This window comes from Heterodontus francisci, chromosome 28, assembly GCF_036365525.1.
Source record: "Heterodontus francisci isolate sHetFra1 chromosome 28, sHetFra1.hap1, whole genome shotgun sequence".
Taxonomy (NCBI): domain Eukaryota; kingdom Metazoa; phylum Chordata; class Chondrichthyes; order Heterodontiformes; family Heterodontidae; genus Heterodontus; species Heterodontus francisci.
The window spans coordinates 11,268,335-11,287,697 of NC_090398.1; the positions used below are offsets into that span (position 1 = coordinate 11,268,335).

At 50.1% G+C, this 19,363-nt stretch overlaps 1 protein-coding gene across 1 annotated transcript in view; it reads right to left on the reverse strand.

The window, feature by feature from the left end:
- Window positions 1-19,363, reverse strand: part of LOC137385088 (oxysterol-binding protein 1-like) — a 71,673-nt gene that overhangs the window by 4,918 nt on the left and 47,392 nt on the right. The window contains exons 7-11 of the mRNA XM_068059840.1: window positions 18,767-18,955; window positions 14,467-14,712; window positions 11,213-11,333; window positions 8,520-8,623; window positions 1,914-2,009 (exon numbers count right to left, since the gene is read on the reverse strand). Coding sequence (XP_067915941.1) covers window positions 1,914-2,009; window positions 8,520-8,623; window positions 11,213-11,333; window positions 14,467-14,712; window positions 18,767-18,955 — 756 coding nt within the window. The remainder of the gene's footprint in view (window positions 1-1,913; window positions 2,010-8,519; window positions 8,624-11,212; window positions 11,334-14,466; window positions 14,713-18,766; window positions 18,956-19,363) is intronic.

Genomic DNA, 19,363 nt, shown 5'->3' on the forward strand with positions numbered 1-19,363 from the left:
GGAAATATCGGGACAGGTGGTCAAAGAGTGTCAGTTTGCAAAGCTTCTTTCAGGAGGAAAGAGAAGTAACAAATTGTCTTTATCAAGTGCCTTTCATGTACTAAAACATCGAGAGTCACTTCACGGAGGCACACAAAGAGAATATGACACCGAGCCACGGAAGGACATATTGGGGCAGGAGGGTCAAAGACGAAGGTTTTGAGGAGTGTTTTTAAAGGAAAGCAAGGAAGAGAGGTGGATGGGTTTTAAGAAGGGATTTCCAGAGCTTAGGGCTGAGGCAGCTGAAGGCACAATCCACAAATTTTTGGATAATGTCACCAAGGCGCAGCATGTCTATGAGAAATAGGAGGGGGCCAAGTATAGATCCTTGGTGGACACAAGAAGTCACTGTGCAGGAATGGGAAGAGAAGCCACTGATGGCGATTGCCCGGCTATGATTAGACAGATAAGAATGGAACCAGTGTAGTCGCATCCGGCCGGACAATGGTGGAGAGGCCATAGAGGAGGATGGTGTGATCAACTGTGTTGAAGGCTGCAGACAGGTTGAGAAGGTGGCGTAGGAAAAGTTTACCTTTGTCATAGTCACATTGGATGGCATTTGTGGCTTTGATAAGAGCCGGTTCAGTTTTGTGGCAGGGGTGGAAACCCGATTGGATGGATTCAAACATGGAGTTCCGGGAAAGACTGGCACGGAATTGGGAGACTAGAATTTCAAGGACTTTGGAGAGGAAACAGAGGTTGGAGATGGGACAGTAGTTTGCAAGGATGGAGGAGTCAAGACTTGACTCGTTGTGGATGGGGATGACGGAAGATTTGAAGGCGACAGAGGGACAACACCCGAGGAGACAGAACGGTCAACAATATCAGTGAACATGGGAGCCAGAAAGGGAAGTTGTGCAGTCAGTAATTTCATGGGAATAGGGTCGAGGGAGTAGGACGTGGGTCACGGCCAAGAGCAGCTCAGGGAGGCACGAGGGATCGTAAACTAGAGAAGGAAACCAGTTCAGGGTAAGGGCAGTGGGGGAGCCTTCCAGGAAGGTTGACCCAATGGGCTAGGGGAAGGGAGTGAAGTGACACAGGCAGCTGATTGGATGATGATCTGGGTGATGAAGAAATCCATGAGCTCCTTGCACTTGTCGTAGGAGACAAGGGTGGAGGAGACGGGGGAGGGGTTTTTACGAAGACAGCTTGTCAGACAGAAAAGAAGCTGGGGGCTATCATTGCGTTTCAAGACGGTCCTGGAATAGTGAGCAATTTGCATAAATGACAGAGAGACCAGACAGCACTTGAAATGGTCCAGTCAGATCAGGCGGTGAATGGCTGAACCAGCTGTCCGCCATACCTATTCAAATCTGTTCAAGTTTAAGGGAGTGGAACTTAGTCACTGATCTTATTGAGTGGCAGAGCAGGCCCAAGACACCCTACGGCCTCCTCCTGTTCCTTATCTTCTCACAAAACTTGGTCTCAGAGGTAGGGTTTAAGGAATGTCTTGGAGGGAGGCGGGGGGGTGGGGGATTATTAATGAGGGAATTCCAGAGTTTAGGGCCTAGGCAGCTGCAGGCACGGCCACCAATGGTGGACTGATGGAAATGCGGCAATGTGCAAGAGGCCAGAATTGGGAGAGCACAGAGATCTGAGGGTTGTAAGTCCGGAGGACAAGATAAGAGGAGACGACAAGGGATTTAAATGAAGAATTGGGTTGGGGGACCAGAAACCAGCGAGCGCAGGGGAGTGGTGGGTGATGGGTGAATGGGACTTGCCATTCTTTTATCTCAGGGAGTGTTGAGGTAGTTAGCTCGACAGAAGGGGAGGACCAATAGGGAGTTTGGATGGAGAGGAGCTGATCAACCAAGATGCCTTTGCTCACTCTTCGCTCTCCTGTGCTTGTGTGCCTCAGCGTTCAAAGAACCTACCTTCCGTGCCACGTCCCGGGAGAAATAGCTGTAAGGTGCAAACTTGAGGTGGCACTTGTCCCCTGTCTTCTTGTTGATGATGTCGATTTCCCCGCTCTGTTAGCACAAAAACAAGAGGTTAACAGTAAGTGCCAGACAAGTCAAGTGTCCTGTAAAGACAGCAGGCCATTCAGCCCCTCGAGCCTGTCACACAGGAACAGGAGGAGGCCATTCAGACCTCTCGAGCCTGTTACACAGGAACAGGAGGAGGTAATTCAGCCTCGAGCCTATTACACAGGAACAGGAGGAGGTCATTCAGACCCCTCGAGCCTGTTACACAGGAACAGGAGGAGGTCATTCAGACCCCTCGAGCCTGTTACACAGGAACAGGAGGAGGTCATTCAGACCCCTCGAGCCTGTTCCGCCATTCAATTAAATCGTGGCTGGTATGTATCTTAACTGCATGAATCTGCCTTGGTTTTGAAACACACAACACCCTTAACTAACAGAAACCAAGCCCAGTTCTGAAATTTTCCATTGACCACCCAGCCTCAAAAGCTCTTTGGAGGAGTAGTTCCAGATTTCCACTCCCCTTAGTGTGAAGAAGTGCTTCCTGACATCATCCCTCAACGGCCTGGCTCTAATATTAAGGTTCTGCCCCCTCGTTCAGGACTCCCCTCCCCCACCAGAGGCAATAGTTGCTCTCCATTGAGCTGATCCACTCCTTTAATCATCTGATAAACACCTCGATTAGATCACCCCTTAATCTTCTAAACCCGAGGGAATTCACGCCTTGTCTGTGCAAACCTTCCTCATCAATTAAACCCTGGTATCATTCTATCCCAAACAGCATGGTGATCATGTTAGTCTTTGGTAACTGTATTCAGAGATCGAATGGTTTGATGGCTCTGATATCCTGTCCCCAAAACTACACAGCAGAATTAGTGGCAGGGTCTTCAACCCAGGTGCAAGAATAATTTATGTACAACCACAACTTTACAGCAGTGACAGTAATCAGGCCTATCATGGAGGTTAATTCTTTGAGAAATCCCAAACTAATCATACCGTCCAGATCTCACTCTATCGGACTGTATTAAAAACTAATCCCACTGCCTCGCTCTCTTCCGAAAGTCCTGTATTGAAAACTAATCCCACTGTCCTACCCTCTTCCTATAGTCCAGTATTGAAAACTAATCCCACTGTCCCACCATCTTCCTATAGTCCTGTATTGCAAACAAATCCCACTGTCCTACCCTCTTCCGATAGTCCAGTATTGAAAACTAATCCCAGTGTCCCACCCTCTTCCTATAGTCCTGTATTGAAAACTAATCCCACTGTCCTACTCTCTCCCTACAGTCCAGCATCTAAAACTAATCCCACTGTCCTACTCCCTCCCCACAATCCGGCATCAAAAACTAATCCCACTGTCCGGCATCAAAAACTAATCCCACTGCCCTACTCTCTCCCCACAGTCCGGCATCAAAAACTAATCCCACTGTCCGGCATCAAAAACTAATCCCACTGTCCTACTCCCTCCCCACAATCCGGCATCAAAAACTAATCCCACTGTCCGGCATCAAAAACTAATCCCACTGCCCTACTCCCTCCCCACAGTCCGGCATCAAAAACTAATCCCACTGTCCTACTCTCTCCCTACAGTCCGGCATCTAAAACTAATCCCACTGTCCTACTCTCTCCCGACAGTCCGGCATCTAAAACTAATCCCACTGTCCGGCATCAAAAACTAATCCCACTGTCCGGCATCAAAAACTAATCCCACTGTCCGGCATCAAAAACTAATCCCACTGTCCGGCATCAAAAACTAATCCCACTGTCCGGCATCAAAAACTAATCCCACTGTCCGGCATCAAAAACTAATCCCACTGTCCGGCATCAAAAACTAATCCCACTGTCCGGCATCAAAAACTAATCCCACTGTCCGGCATCAAAAACTAATCCCACTGTCCGGCATCAAAAACTAATCCCACTGTCCGGCATCAAAAACTAATCCCACTGTCCGGCATCAAAAACTAATCCCACTGTCCGGCATCAAAAACTAATCCCACTGTCCGGCATCAAAAACTAATCCCACTGTCCTACTCCCTCCCCACAATCCGGCATCAAAAACTAATCCCACTGTCCGGCATCAAAAACTAATCCCACTGCCCTACTCCCTCCCCACAGTCCGGCATCAAAAACTAATCCCACTGTCCTACTCTCTCAGCACAGTCCGGCATCTAAAACTAATCCCACTGTCCTACTCTCCCCCTGCAGTCCAGCATCAAAAACTAATCCCACTGTCCTACTCTCTCCCTACAGTCCGGCATCTAAAACTAATCCCACTGTCCTGCTCTCTCCCGACAGTCCAGCATCAAAAACTAATCCCACTGTCCTACTCTCTCCCCACAGTCCGGCATCTAAAACTAATCCCACTGTCCTACTCTCTCCCTACAGTCCGGCATCTAAAACTAATCCCACTGTCCTACTCTCTCCCTGCAGTCCGGCATCAAAAACTAATCCCACTGTCCTACTCTCTCCCTACAGTCCGGCATCTAAAACTAATCCCACTGTCCTACTCTCTCCCCACAGTCCGGCATCTAAAACTAATCCCACTGTCCTACTCTCTCCCTACAGTCCGGCATCAAAAACTAATCCCACTGCCCTACTCCCTCCCCACAGTCCGGCATCAAAAACTAATCCCACTGTCCTACTCTCTCCCCACAGTCCGGCATCTAAAACTAATCCCACTGTCCTGCTCTCTCCCGACAGTCCAGCATCAAAAACTAATCCCACTGTCCTACTCTCTCCCCACAGTCCGGCATCTAAAACTAATCCCACTGTCCTACTCTCTCCCCACAGTCCGGCATCAAAAACTAATCCCACTGTCCTACTCTCTCCCCACAGTTCAGCATCGAAAACTAATCCCACTGTCCTACTCTCTCCCCACAGTCCGGCATCTAAAACTAATCCCACTGTCCTACTCTCTCCCCACAGTCCGGCATCTAAAACTAATCCCACTGTCCTACTCTCTCCCCACAGTCCGGCATCTAAAACTAATCCCACTGTCCTACTCTCTCCCCACAGTCCGGCATCAAAAACTAATCCCACTGTCCTACTCTCTCCCCACAGTCCGGCATCAAAAACTAATCCCACTGCCCTACTCCCTCCCCACAGTTCAGCATCAAAAACTAATCCCACTGTCCTACTCTCTCCCCACAGTCCGGCATCTAAAACTAATCCCACTGTCCTGCTCTCTCCCGACAGTCCAGCATCAAAAACTAATCCCACTGTCCTACTCTCTCCCCACAGTCCGGCATCTAAAACTAATCCCACTGTCCTACTCTCTCCCCACAGTCCGGCATCAAAAACTAATCCCACTGTCCTACTCTCTCCCCACAGTTCAGCATCAAAAACTAATCCCACTGTCCTACTCTCTCCCTACAGTCCGGCATCTAAAACTAATCCCACTGTCCTACTCTCTCCCTACAGTCCGGCATCTAAAACTAATCCCACTGTCCTACTCCCTCCCCACAGTCCGGCATCAAAAACTAATCCCACTGCCCTACTCCCTCCCCACAGTTCAGCATCGAAAACTAATCCCACTGTCCTACTCTCTCCCTACAGTCCGGCATCTAAAACTAATCCCACTGTCCTACTCCCTCCCCACAGTCCGGCATCAAAAACTAATCCCACTGTCCTACTCTCTCCCTACAGTCCGGCATCTAAAACTAATCCCACTGTCCTACTCTCCCCACAGTCCGGCATCTAAAACTAATCCCACTGTCCTACTCTCTCCCTACAGTCCGGCATCGAAAACTAATCCCACTGTCCTACTCTCTCCCCACAGTCCGGCATCTAAAACTAATCCCACTGTCCTACTCTCTCCCTACAGTCCGGCATCAAAAACTAATCCCACTGCCCTACTCCCTCCCCACAGTCCGGCATCAAAAACTAATCCCACTGTCCTACTCTCTCCCCACAGTCCGGCATCTAAAACTAATCCCACTGTCCTGCTCTCTCCCGACAGTCCAGCATCAAAAACTAATCCCACTGTCCTACTCTCTCCCCACAGTCCGGCATCTAAAACTAATCCCACTGTCCTACTCTCTCCCTGCAGTCCGGCATCAAAAACTAATCCCACTGTCCTACTCTCTCCCCACAGTCTGGCATCAAAAACTAATCCCACTGTCCTACTCTCTCCCTACAGTCCGGCATCTAAAACTAATCCCACTGTCCTACTCTCTCCCTACAGTCCGGCATCTAAAACTAATCCCACTGTCCTACTCCCTCCCTACAGTCTGGCATCAAAAACTAATCCCACTGTCCTACTCTCTCCCCACAGTCCGGCATCTAAAACTAATCCCACTGTCCTGCTCTCTCCCTCCAGTCCGGCGTCTAAAACTAATCCCACTGTCCTACTCTCTCCCTACAGTCTGGCATCAAAAACTAATCCCACTGTCCTACTCTCTCCCCACAGTCCGGCATCTAAAACTAATCCCACTGTCCTGCTCTCTCCCTCCAGTCCGGCGTCTAAAACTAATCCCACTGTCCTACTCTCTCCCTGCAGTCCGGCATCAAAAACTAATCCCACTGTCCTGCTCTCTCCCGACAGTCCAGCATCAAAAACTAATCCCACTGTCCTACTCTCTCCCCACAGTCCGGCATCTAAAACTAATCCCACTGTCCTACTCTCTCCCTGCAGTCCGGCATCTAAAACTAATCCCACTGTCCTACTCTCTCCCTGCAGTCCGGCATCTAAAACTAATCCCACTGTCCTACTCTCTCCATACAGTCCGGCATCTAAAACTAATCCCACTGTCCTACTCTCTCCCCACAGTCCGGCATCTAAAACTAATCCCACTGTCCTACTCTCTCCCCACAGTCCAGCATCAAAAACTAATCCCACTGTCCTACTCTCTCCCCACAGTCCGGCATCTAAAACTAATCCCACTGTCCTACTCTCTCCCCACAGTCCGGCATCTAAAACTAATCCCACTGTCCTACTCTCTCCCTGCAGTCCGGCATCAAAAACTAATCCCACTGTCCTACTCTCTCCCTCCAGTCCGGCATCAAAAACTAATCCCACTGTCCTACTCTCTCCATACAGTCCGGCATCAAAAACTAATCCCACTGTCCTACTCTCTCCCCACAGTCCGGCATCTAAAACTAATCCCACTGCCCTGCTCTCTCCCTCCAGTCCGGCATCTAAAACTAATCCCACTGTCCTACTCTCTCCCTCCAGTCCGGCATCTAAAACTAATCCCACTGTCCTACTCTCTCCCTACAGTCCGGCATCAAAAACTAATCCCACTGTCCTACTCCCTCCCCACAGTCCGGCATCAAAAACTAATCCCACTGTCCTACTCTCTCCATACAGTCCGGCATCAAAAACTAATCCCACTGTCCTACTCTCTCCCTACAGTCCGGCATCAAAAACTAATCCCACTGTCCTACTCTCTCCCTGCAGTCCGGCATCAAAAACTAATCCCACTGTCCTACTCTCTCCATACAGTCCGGCATCAAAAACTAACCCCACTGTCCTACTCTCTCCCTACAGTCCGGCATCTAAAACTAATCCCACTGTCCTGCTCTCTCCCTCCAGTCCGGCATCTAAAACTAATCCCACTGTCCTACTCTCTCCCTCCAGTCCGGCATCTAAAACTAATCCCACTGTCCTACTCTCTCACGACAGTCCGGCATCAAAAACTAATCCCACTGTCCTACTCTCTCCCCACAGTCCGGCATCTAAAACTAATCCCACTGTCCTACTCTCTCCCTACAGTCCGGCATCTAAAACTAATCCCACTGTCCTACTCTCTCACGACAGTCCGGCATCAAAAACTAATCCCACTGTCCTACTCTCTCCCCACAGTCCGGCATCTAAAACTAATCCCACTGTCCTACTCTCTCACGACAGTCCGGCATCAAAAACTAATCCCACTGTCCTACTCTCTCCCTCCAGTCCGGCATCTAAAACTAATCCGACTGCCCTACTCCCTCCCCACAGTCCGGCATCTAAAACTAATCCCACTGTCCTACTCTCTCCCTGCAGTCCGGCATCTAAAACTAGTCCCACTGCCCTACTCCCTCCCCACAGTCCGGCATCTAAAACTAATCCCACTGCCCTACTCTCTCCCTACAGTCCGGCATCAAAAACTAATCCCACTGTCCTACTCTCTCCCTACAGTCCGGCATCTAAAACTAATCCCACTGTCCTACACTCTCCACATAGACCTGTATCAATACCAGACTAATCTCACTGTCTCACTTTCAGCCAATGACTTACTTCTGAAGTGTAGTCATTGTTGTGAATGTGGGAATGCAGCAGCCAACGAGCACTCACTAAGCTCCCACATTGTGATAAGTGGTTGATGCAATTGAAGTAATGTTGGTCGTGGAATATTGACCCCAGGTCGCCAAGGTGAACTGCCCTGCTCTATCGACAAGTCGTCAAGGGGTCATTTACCCAAGATGGCAGAGAAGGCCATCAGTTAATCATTTCAGCTGGAAGACTGCCCGTCCCATAGCATGGCACACCCTTGGTACGTGGGCCTGGGATTGAGGGCAGGGGGAGGGGTGGCGGAGGGGCGTGAGCACATGAATCGGCATGCACATGCACTTCCTCACCTGGTCAATCCAGAGCTTGCCCACAATGATGTTGTGCACTGTGGTGGTGACTTTCTTCCATGTATAGTGATTGCCACTTTGGTGGAAGGTGCAGTGGATGGAGCCTGAAAGACAGAAGACATCTCCATCACAGAGAGGGCACATCAAAGAACAGCTGCTCAGTAACAATCTGGCATACGGTACAGGAGTTCTGTTTAACAAGCGTAGGCCGATACACGACACCAGCCCTGACCCAGTCTGGGGTTACACACGACACCAGCCCTGACCCAGTCCGGGGTTACACACGACACCAGCCCTGACCCAGTCCGGGCTTACACACGACACCAGCCCTGACCCAGTCCGGGGTTACACACGACACCAGCCCTGACCCAGTCCGGGCTTACACACGACACCAGCCCTGACCCAGTCTGGGCTTACACACGACACCAGCCCTGACCCAGTCCGGGCTTACACACGACACCAGCCCTGACCCAGTCCGGGGTTACACACGACACCAGCCCTGACCCAGTCCGGGCTTACACACGACACCAGCCCTGACCCAGTCCGGGGTTACACACGACACCAGCCCTGACCCAGTCCGGGGTTACACACGACACCAGCCCTGACCCAGTCCGGGGTTACACACGACACCAGCCCTGACCCAATCCGGGGTTACACACGACACCAACCCTGACCCAGTCCGGGGTGACAGACGACACCAGCCCGGACCCAGTCCGGGGTTACAGACGACACCAGCCCTGACCCAGTCTGGGCTTACACACGACACCGGCCCTGACCCAGTCTGGGCTTACACACGACACCAGCCCTGACCCAGTCCCGGCTTACACACGACACCAGCCCTGACCCAGTCCAGGCTTACACACGACACCAGCCCTGACCCAGTCCAGGCTTACACACGACACCAGCCCTGACCCAGTCTGGGCTTACACACGACACCAGCCCTGACCCAGTCTGGGCTTACACACGACACCAGCCCTGACCCAGTCTGGGCTTACACACGACACCAGCCCTGACCCAGTCCGGGCTTACACACGACACCAGCCCTGACCCAGTCTGGGCTTACACACGACACCAACCCTGACCCAGTCCGGGCTTACACACGACACCAACCCTGACCCAGTCCGGGCTTACACACGACACCAGCCCTGACACAGTCCGGACTTGCACACGACGCCAGTCCTGACCCAGTCCGGGGTTACAGACGACACCAGCCCAGACCCAGTCCGGGGTTACAGACGACACCAGCCCGGACCCAGTCCGGGGTTACAGACGACATCAGCCCGGACCCAGTCCGGGGTTACAGACAACACCAGCCCTGACCCAGTCCCGGCTTACACACGACACCAGCCCTGACCCAGTCCAGGCTTACACACGACACCAGCCCTGACCCAGTCCAGGCTTACACACGACACCAGCCCTGACCCAGTCTGGGCTTACACACGACACCAGCCCTGACCCAGTCCGGGGTTACAGACGACACCAGCCCTGACCCAGTCTGGGCTTACACACAACACCGGCCCTGACCCAGTCCGGGCTTACACACGACACCAGCCCGGACCCAGTCCGGGGTTACAGACGACACCAGCCCTGACCCAGTCTGGGCTTACACACAACACCGGCCCTGACCCAGTCCGGGCTTACACACGACACCAGCCCTGACCCAGTCCAGGCTTACACACGACACCAGCCCTGACCCAGTCCAGGCTTACACACGACACCAGCCCTGACCCAGTCCAGGCTTACACACGACACCAGCCCTGACCCAGTCCGGGGTTACACACGACACCAGCCCTGACCCAGTCCGGGGTTACACACGACACCAGCCCTGACCCAGTCCGGGCTTACACACGACACCAGCCCTGACCCAGTCCGGGCTTACACACGACACCAGCCCTGACCCAGTCCGGGCTTACACACGACACCAGCCCTGACCCAGTCCGGGCTTACACACGACACCAGCCCTGACCCAGTCCGGGGTTACACACGACACCAGCCCTGACCCAGTCCGGGCTTACACACGACACCAGCCCTGACCCAGTCCGGGCTTACACACGACACCAGCCCTGACCCAGTCCAGGGTTACACACGACACCAGCCCTGACCCAGTCCGGGGTTACACACGACACCAGCCCTGACCCAGTCCGGGCTTACACACGACACCAGCCCTGGCCCAGTCCGGGCTTACACAAGACACCAGCCCTGACCCAGTCCGGGGTTACACACGACACCAGCCCTGACCCAGTCCGGGGTTACACACGACACCAGCCCTGACCCAGTCCGGGCTTACACACGACACCAGCCCTGACCCAGTCCGGGCTTACACACGACACCAGCCCTGACCCAGTCCGGGCTTACACATGACGCCAGCCCTGACCCAGTCCCAGTTTACACATGACGCCAGCCCTGACCCAGTCCGGGGTTGCACATGACGCCAGCCCTGACCCAGTCCCAGTTTACACACGACACCAGCCCTGACCCAGTCCCAATTTACACACGACACCAGCCCTGACCCTATCTGGGTTAAAAACCTGGGCCTTTGTGTCTCTCTGGTCCTTACCCAGTATGCCCAACAAATGCCAGCCTCACCAGTGACACACACGACCCTCGAAACATCATGAATTTTATACAACAATTTTTACAAAAAGATGTCACGCACGCAGGCTGTCAATTGGGGTTGTCCAAAGACGACTTACCCAGGGGCATGATGGACAGATATTTGCCTCGGAACTTGCTAGCGATGGCAATCTCCTGCCGCAGCGTCCAGCCATACTTGGATTCTGCATGATGTGCAGCAGCCGGAGGGTGGTGACTGACCTGTGGGTGTGGGGACAGGCGGTTAAACCAACACACAGTTAAAAACATTACACACTCCCCTGTAATGTCCCAATCAGCACTTCCGGCTTCAACAGTTCAGCACCCCGACCTCACAGCACGGGGTGTGAACTCCAGTAACATTGAACATCCCGTCTGCAGATCTCCTGTGACCACGCCACTCAATGGCCTCAACCACAACTATACCAGCATTGATTTGATTCTCTCCCCTCACTGATCGACATGAACTTCCCACTCCCGGCAATGCCTGGATTTTACAACTTGCGTCCTAATTTTCAAACCCCTTCCTGGGGCCCACCCCTCCTCCAGCCCTTACGGCCCTCCCCTCCTCCAGCCCCTACGGCCGTCATCTCCTTGAGCCCCCACAATCCTCCCCATCTCCAAAACCTCTATCGGCTCAAGAAAATTACAATCACCAGGGAAGCGGTACTGAGCAAACTGCTGGAGCTACGGGCTGACAAATCCCCGGGTCCTCATGGACTTTATCCTAGGCTGTCGAAAGAAGTGGCTAGTGAGATAGTTGATGCGTTGGTTTTAATTTCAATAGATTCGGGGAAGGTTCATCAGATTGGAAAAGAACCAATGTAACTCCTTGATTCAAAAAGGGATGGAGACAGAAAGCAGGAAACTACAGGCCAGTTAGCTGAACATCTGTCATAGGGAAATTAGAAGCTATTAAAGACGTTATAGCAGGGCACTTAGAAAAAAAATCAAGGTAATCAGGCAGAGACATGGTTTTGTGAAAGGGAAATCATTTTTAACTAAATTATTGGCGTTCTTTGAAGTAGTAGTATGTACTGTACTTAAATTTCCAGAAGGCATTTGATAAGGTGCCACATAAAAGGTTATTGTGGATAATAAAAGCTCATGACGTAGGGGTTAACATATTGGCATGGATAGAAGATTGGTTAGCTAACAGGAAACAGAGAGTGGGCATAAATGGGTCATTTTCTGGTTGGCAAGATGTAACAAGTGGTGTGTCACAGGGATCTGTGCTGGGGCCTCAACTTTTTACAATTTATATAAATGACTTAGATGAAGGGACTGAAGGTATGGTTGCTAAATTTGCTGATGACACAAAGATAGGTAGGAAAGTAAGTTGTGAAGAGGACAGAAGGAAGCTATAAAAAGATATAGATAGGCTAAGTGAGTGGGCAAAGATCTGGCAAATGGAGTATAATGTGGGAAAATGCGCAATTGTCCATTTTGGCAGGAAGAATAGAAAAGTGGAATATTTAATGGAGAGAAATTACAGAATGCCGCAGTACTGAGGGATCTGGGTGACCTCAATCAATCACAAAAGGTTAGCATACAGGTACAGCAAGTAAGTAAGGCAGCAAATGGAATGCTGGCCTTTATTGAAGGGGGAATGGAGTGTAAAAGTAGAGAAGTTTTGCACCAACTGTGACGCTCATTGGTCAGACCATACCTCAAGCAATGTGTACAGTTTTGATCTCCTTATTTAAGTAGGGCTATACTTGCATTGGAGGCAGTTCAGAGAAGATTCACTTGATTGATTCCTGAGATGAAGGGTTTGTCTTATGAGGAAAGGTTGAGGAGGCTGGGCCTATAATGATTGGATTTTCGAAGAATGAGAGGTAATCTTATTTAAAGACATCAGATTCTGAGGGGGTTAGACAGGGTAGATGCTGAGAGGATGTTTCCCCTCATGGGTGCATCTGGAACTAGGGGGCACAGTTTCAAAATAAGGGGCCTCCCATTTAAGACAGAAATGGGAAGGAATTTCTTCTCAGTGTCGGTTAATCTTTGGAATTCCCTTCCCCAGAGAGCAGGAGGAGTTGGGTCATTGAATATATTCAAGGCTGAGTTCAACAGGTTTTTGATCTGCAAGAGAGTCGAGGGTTATGGGGAGCAGGCAGGAAAGTGCAATTGAGGCCACAATCAGATCAGCCATGACCTTATTGAATGGCAGAGCAGGCTCAAGGGGCCAAACGGCCTTACTCCTGCTCCTATTTCTTATGTTCTTCAATTCCAGCACCCAGCACACAAGTCAAGGCTTCTCTCCATTATGTGCCCTGGTGCAGTTCATCTAGATACTGGGTACTGAAAGGTGTGCCATAAGGGACTGGAGCTCCACTCGACCGGTGATCAAATAAACGTCTGGCATTGAACATGAAGACAGAGTGAGAAAGCGGAGTTGAGGCCGAAGATCACCAACGATCATAACGAATGAAGGAGCAGGCTCAAGGGCCCCTGTGACGTACTTGTGCTTCTAATTCTTAATTTCTAGTGTCAGCTACGGCTCAATTGGTAGTGCTCTCAACTGAGTCAGAAGATTGTGGGTTCAAGTCCCACTCCAGAGACCTGACCACAGAAATCAAGGCTGACACTCCACGACAGGACTGAGGGAATGCTGCATTGTCGGATGGGCAGTACCAAGTGAGTGCTGCACCTTCGCCGGTGCTGTCTTTCGGATGAGACGTTACACAGTCTTTCTCTCTCTCTCTCTGAGAGACGTAAAAGACTGCATGGCACTACTCCGAAGATATGCAGCAGACTTACCCACTGTGTTCTGACCAATAATTAGCCCTCAACCAACATCATGTAAAAAAAAAACAACAAATTATCTGGGCATCATTACATTGCTGTTTGTGGGAGCTTGCTGGGTACAAATTGGCTGCCACATTTCCTACAACAGTGACTGCACTTCCAATACTGCACTGGTTTGGCATGCCCTGAAGTCACGAAAGTTGCTATTGTAAAAGCAGCTCTTTCTCTGCAGGCTCTTGGGGCCGCACAGCTTATTCACGCTCAGATTTCTTATGTTCTAAAAGCGTGCTTCTTAAACTTTTTCGGCGGAAACGTGCCTTTTTGACATGATGAGTTGTCATGGACCCTCCCAATGTAGATTAGCAATAGCACACACATACGCAAGTGTTGCATCTGAAGAGTGTATATTAAAGCTTTTAAGAGAGCAGGTATTTACTTACAGCCATCAGCAAAATGAGCAATCCTGCTTCCCGGTGCACAACACATCGCACTTCAATATTTGAGGAAAGTCCCCTCCGAGGTGAGACAGCCAGCCCTCCCCGCCCTGCATAGTGAGTGGAAAGGAGCTGCGAGTGGCTGTGGGCGGATATGGGCGTCTACTCACCTGCTCACAGATGGACCGGAAGCCTTCTTCTTCCAGCCGGTCCAGTTCGAAGGTCTCCCCGAGCAAGGGGTTGAAAGGCTTTCCTGTTCGGAAGACGGTGGTGGAGTATGAGGACACGGTGAATGCAGCCACGTAGCACAGCTGCTCTAAGGCACTCTCGCACTTGGAGGCCTTGTCCAGGAGTTCATGATATTCCAGGTCCTCCGTTAACCGCTGCAGCATCGACAGAGGCTCGTTAAAGTTAACCTGCAGGGGTGTAGGGAGAGGTTGTCACAACAGCGTGTGTCCCGAAGGGCAGAATGAGAAATCAGCACAGTCGTATCATTGCATAGAATCTTTATGGGACAGAAGGAGGCCAATCAGCCCATCGAGTCCAGGCCAGCTCTCTGGAGAGCAATCCAGTCAGTCCCATTCCCCGTACTATCCCCCAGCACTGCAAGTTTAGTTCCTTCAAGTCCCCATTCAACTTCCTTTTGAAACCATTGATCATTGCCGTTTCCATCACCCTCATAGGAAATAATAACTTACATTTATATAGCGCCTTTAACTTAGTAACACCCCAAGATGCTTCACATGACCATTATTAAAGTATGACACTGAGCCACAAAGGAGATATTAGGTCAGACAACCAAAAGCTTGGTCAAAGAGGTTTTAAGGAGTGTCATAAAGGAGCAAAGTGAGGTGGAGAGACAGAGAGGTGTTGGGACAGAATTCCAGACCTTGGGGTCCAGGCAACTAATGACACGGCAACCAATGGTGCAGCAATTAAAAATCAGGGATGGACAAGAGGACAGAATTAGAGGAGCGCAGAAATCACAGAGGGTTGTGAGGTTAAAGCAGATTGCAGAGATAAGGAGGGGGCAAGACCATGGAGGGACTTGAAAACAAGGATGAGAATTTTAAAATCAAGTGGTTGCTTGACCGGGAGCCAATGTAGGTCAGCGAACACAGGTGATAGGGGAAGGGGACTTGGTGCAAGTTGAGACACAGGCAGCCAGGTTTTGGATGACCAAGTGTTATGGGAATCATAGAATCGCAGCCAGTTTAAGGCACAGAAAGAGGTCACTTGGCCCATCGTGTCTGTGCTGGCCAAAAAACGATCCAGCTATTCTAATCCCACTTTACGGCATTTGGTCCATAGCCCTGCAGATTACAGCACTTGAGGTGCATATCCAGACTCCTTTTGAATGACTTGAGGGTCTCTGCCTCAACGACCCTTTCAGGCAGTGAGTTCCAGACCCCCACCACACGCGGAAAAATATTTTCCTCATCTCCCCTCCAATTTTTCTTGAAATCTGTGCCCCTTCATCACTGAACTCTCTGATAAGGTGAATAGACCCTTCACCTCCACTCTATCCAGGCCCCTCACAGTTTTGCACATTTCAATCACATCTCCCCTCAGCCTTCTCTGTTCCAAGGAGAATAACCCCAGCCTATCCAATCTTTCCTCATAGCTGCATTTTTCCAGTCCAGGCAGCATCCTCATAAATCTCCTCTGTACCCTCTCTAGTGCAATTACATCCTTTCTGTAATGAGGTGACCAGAACTACACACAGTACTCAAGTTGTGGCCTAACCAATGAATTATACAGTTCCAGCAGAACCTCCCTGCTCTTATATTATGTACATCGGCTAATGAAGAAAAGGATTCCCGAAGCCTTCTTAACCACCTTATCAACCTGTCCTGCGACCTTCAGGGATCTGTGGACATTCACTCCAAGGTCCCTCACTTCCTCTACACCTCTCAGTATTCTCCCATTAATCAGGTATTCCTTTGCCTGGTTTGACCTCCCCAAATGCATCACCTCACACTTCTCCGGGTTGAATTCCATTTGCCACTTTTCTGCCCATGTGACCAGACTATCAATATCTTCCTGCAGCTTACAGCTATCCTCCTCGCTATCTACCGCATGGCCAATCTTTGTGTCGTCTGAAAACTTCTTGATCATGCCCCCTACATTTATGTCCAAATCGTTAATATATACCACAAAAAGCAGGGGACCCAGTACTGAGCCCAGCGGAATGGCACTGGGAACAGCCCTCCAGTTGCTAAAACAGCCGTCAACAATTACACTTTGTTTCCTGCCACTGAGCCAATTTTGTATCCACCTTGCTGCAATTCCCTGGCTCCCATGGGATTTTTTTTTTTTAAACCAGTCTACCATGTGGGGCCTTGTCAAAAGCCTTGCTAAAATCCGTCTAGACATGAACTGCACTACCCTCATCTATCTTTCATGTTCCTTCTTCAAAAAATTCAATCAAGTTGGTCAAACAAGATCTTTGCTTAACGAATCCATGCTGACTATCCTTGATTAACCTGGCCCTTTCTAAGTAAGGGCTTATCCTGTCTCTCAGAATATATTCCAATAATTTGCCCACTACGGACGTTAGACTGACTGGCCTGTAATTATTCGATCTACCCTTCTCTCCCCTTTTAAACAGAGGTACAATGTTAACAGTTCTCCAATCCTCCAGCACCACACCTGTATCTGGAAAATGATGGTCAGACCCTCTGCTATTTCCTCCCTTCCTTGTTTTAACAGCCTAGGATACATTTCTTCTGGTCCTAGCGATTTATCAACTTTCTAGGATGCAAATCCCATTAATACTTCCTCTCTCCCTATGTTTATCAGATCCAATATTTCACACTCTTCCTCCTTAACTACAATATCTGCATCGTCCCCCTTTTTGGTGAAGAGGGACACAAAGTATTCATTAAGAACCATACCAATATCTTCCACTCCTATATATAGGTGACCTTTTTGGTCTTTTATGGGCCCTACGCTCTCCTTAGTTATCCTCTTACTCGTAATGTATTGATAAAACATCTTTGGGTTCACCTTGATTTTGCTTGCCAATATTCTTTCATGCCCTCTCTTTGATTTCTTAATTTCCTTTTTGATTTCACCACTCCACTTTTTATACTCCTCTTGGCTTTCTGTGGTATTGAGTTCTCGGTGTTGGAAATAAACTTTCCTTTTCTGTCTCATCTTACCCTGCAGACTCCTTGACATCCAGGGTGCTCTAGATTTGGCCACCTCACCCTTTTTCTTTGTGGGAACATGTTTATTCTGAACCCTTTGAATCTCCCCTTTGAATGCCTCCCGCTGTTCTGATATTGATTTAACTTCAAGTAGCTGTTTCCAGTCTACATTCGCCAAATCACTCCTCAGTTTAGTAAAATTGACCTTGCCCCAATTGAGAACTCTGACTCCTGTTCTATCTCTGTCCTTTTCCATAATTATGTTAAAACTAACTGAATTATGATCACTACCACCAAAACGCTCTCCCACTGCCACTCCTTCCACCTACCCATCTTCATTTCCTAAAACTAAGTCTAAAACTGCACCCTCTCTTGTTGGACTTGCTACATACTGGGCAAAAAAGTTCTCCTGAATGTACCTCAAGAGTTCTGCTCCCTCAATTCCTTTCACACCAAAACTATCCCAGTTAATATTGGGGTAATTAAAATCCCCTATTATTACTGCCCTATTGTTCTTGCACTTCTCAGAGATTTGCCTACATATCTGCTCTTCTATCTCCCTCTGAATGTTTGGGGGTCTATAGTAAACTCCCAGCAGTGAGACTGCCCCTTTTTTGTTTTCGGGAGACCAGCCAGGAGTGCGTTGAAATCGTCACGTCCGGAGGTAACAAAGGCATGAATCAGGGTTTCAGCAGATGAGCTGAAACAGGGGTCAAGTCGGGCAATGTTACAGAGGTGGAAATCGGTGGTTTTAGTGATGGCTCGAGTAGGAGGTCGATAGCTTATCACAGGATCAAATGCAACCCCAAGGTTGTGAAAAGACTGACTTAATCTCAGACTGTTGCCAGGGAGGGGGATGGAGGCAGGGGCGAGGGAACGGAGTTTGGAGCTGGGACTGAAAACATTTGGCTTGAATCTTCCAAATTTCATTTGAGGAAATTTCTGTTCATGCAGTACTAGATGTCCGATAAGCAGTTTGATAATTGTGCAACAGTGGCGCAGTCGAGAGAAGTGGTGTTGAGGTAGAGCTGGATGCCAGCGTACCTGTGAAAACTAACTGCGCTTTCAGATGATGTCACCGAGGGGAAGCATGTAGATGAGATAAGGGAGAACGCCCAGGATAGATCCCAGCGGACACCAGAGGCAACGGTGTGGGAGTAGGAAGAGAAGATCAAAAGTGCTGCACCCAGTAGTGCCACACCAAACCATGCGCGAGCGTCCTGCACCCCGACTCTGTGCTCAGACCCCCCTCCCCCGGCTTGGGATGACGAGCTGCTACACCCAAGCCCCAGGGCACTGCCCGAAGTGCTGAACTCACAGGCATTGGGATTTTGGAGAGCTCCTTTCCAATGCAGTTCTTCATGATGCTCCAGAGGTTGAGGCTGTAGTTCGGTTTGTCGGGAATGCGACTCCTCCTGTTGCCCTTGGGTACAGTCTCTTTGCTGACCAGTTCCACGACGCTGGTGCTTGTGCTGGTGCTGCTGCTGGACTGCTGATCTTCCAGGTTCTAGGGGAAGAAGATATCAGAAAAGTCAAGTCGTAAACTCGTACAAAATCACAGCTGGTTGGGTGGGGGTGGGGTGGAGAGACAGTGGGGGCAGAGACAAAGGGGGGAGGCGTCAAGGGGAGGCGGGTGGGAGGGGAGGAGAGGGGACCAAGTGGAGGCTTGGGGGAGCAGGGAGGGCCTAAGGTTGGGGAGGGAAGAGGAGGAGTGGCAGCAGGTATAAAGAGCAAGAATCAAGCAGACAGGAAGGACGGAGGAAATGGATCAAATGGAAGGGTGCGCGATGAAGGATGGGAGGCCATGCAATGAAGAGACATGGACTGCCTGAATATTGGTATTCTGAGTGGCTGAGCAAACCAAGACAGAAATCAATCTGGCTTCGCACAGTTTTAGTCTACTTCTGTTGTCTAC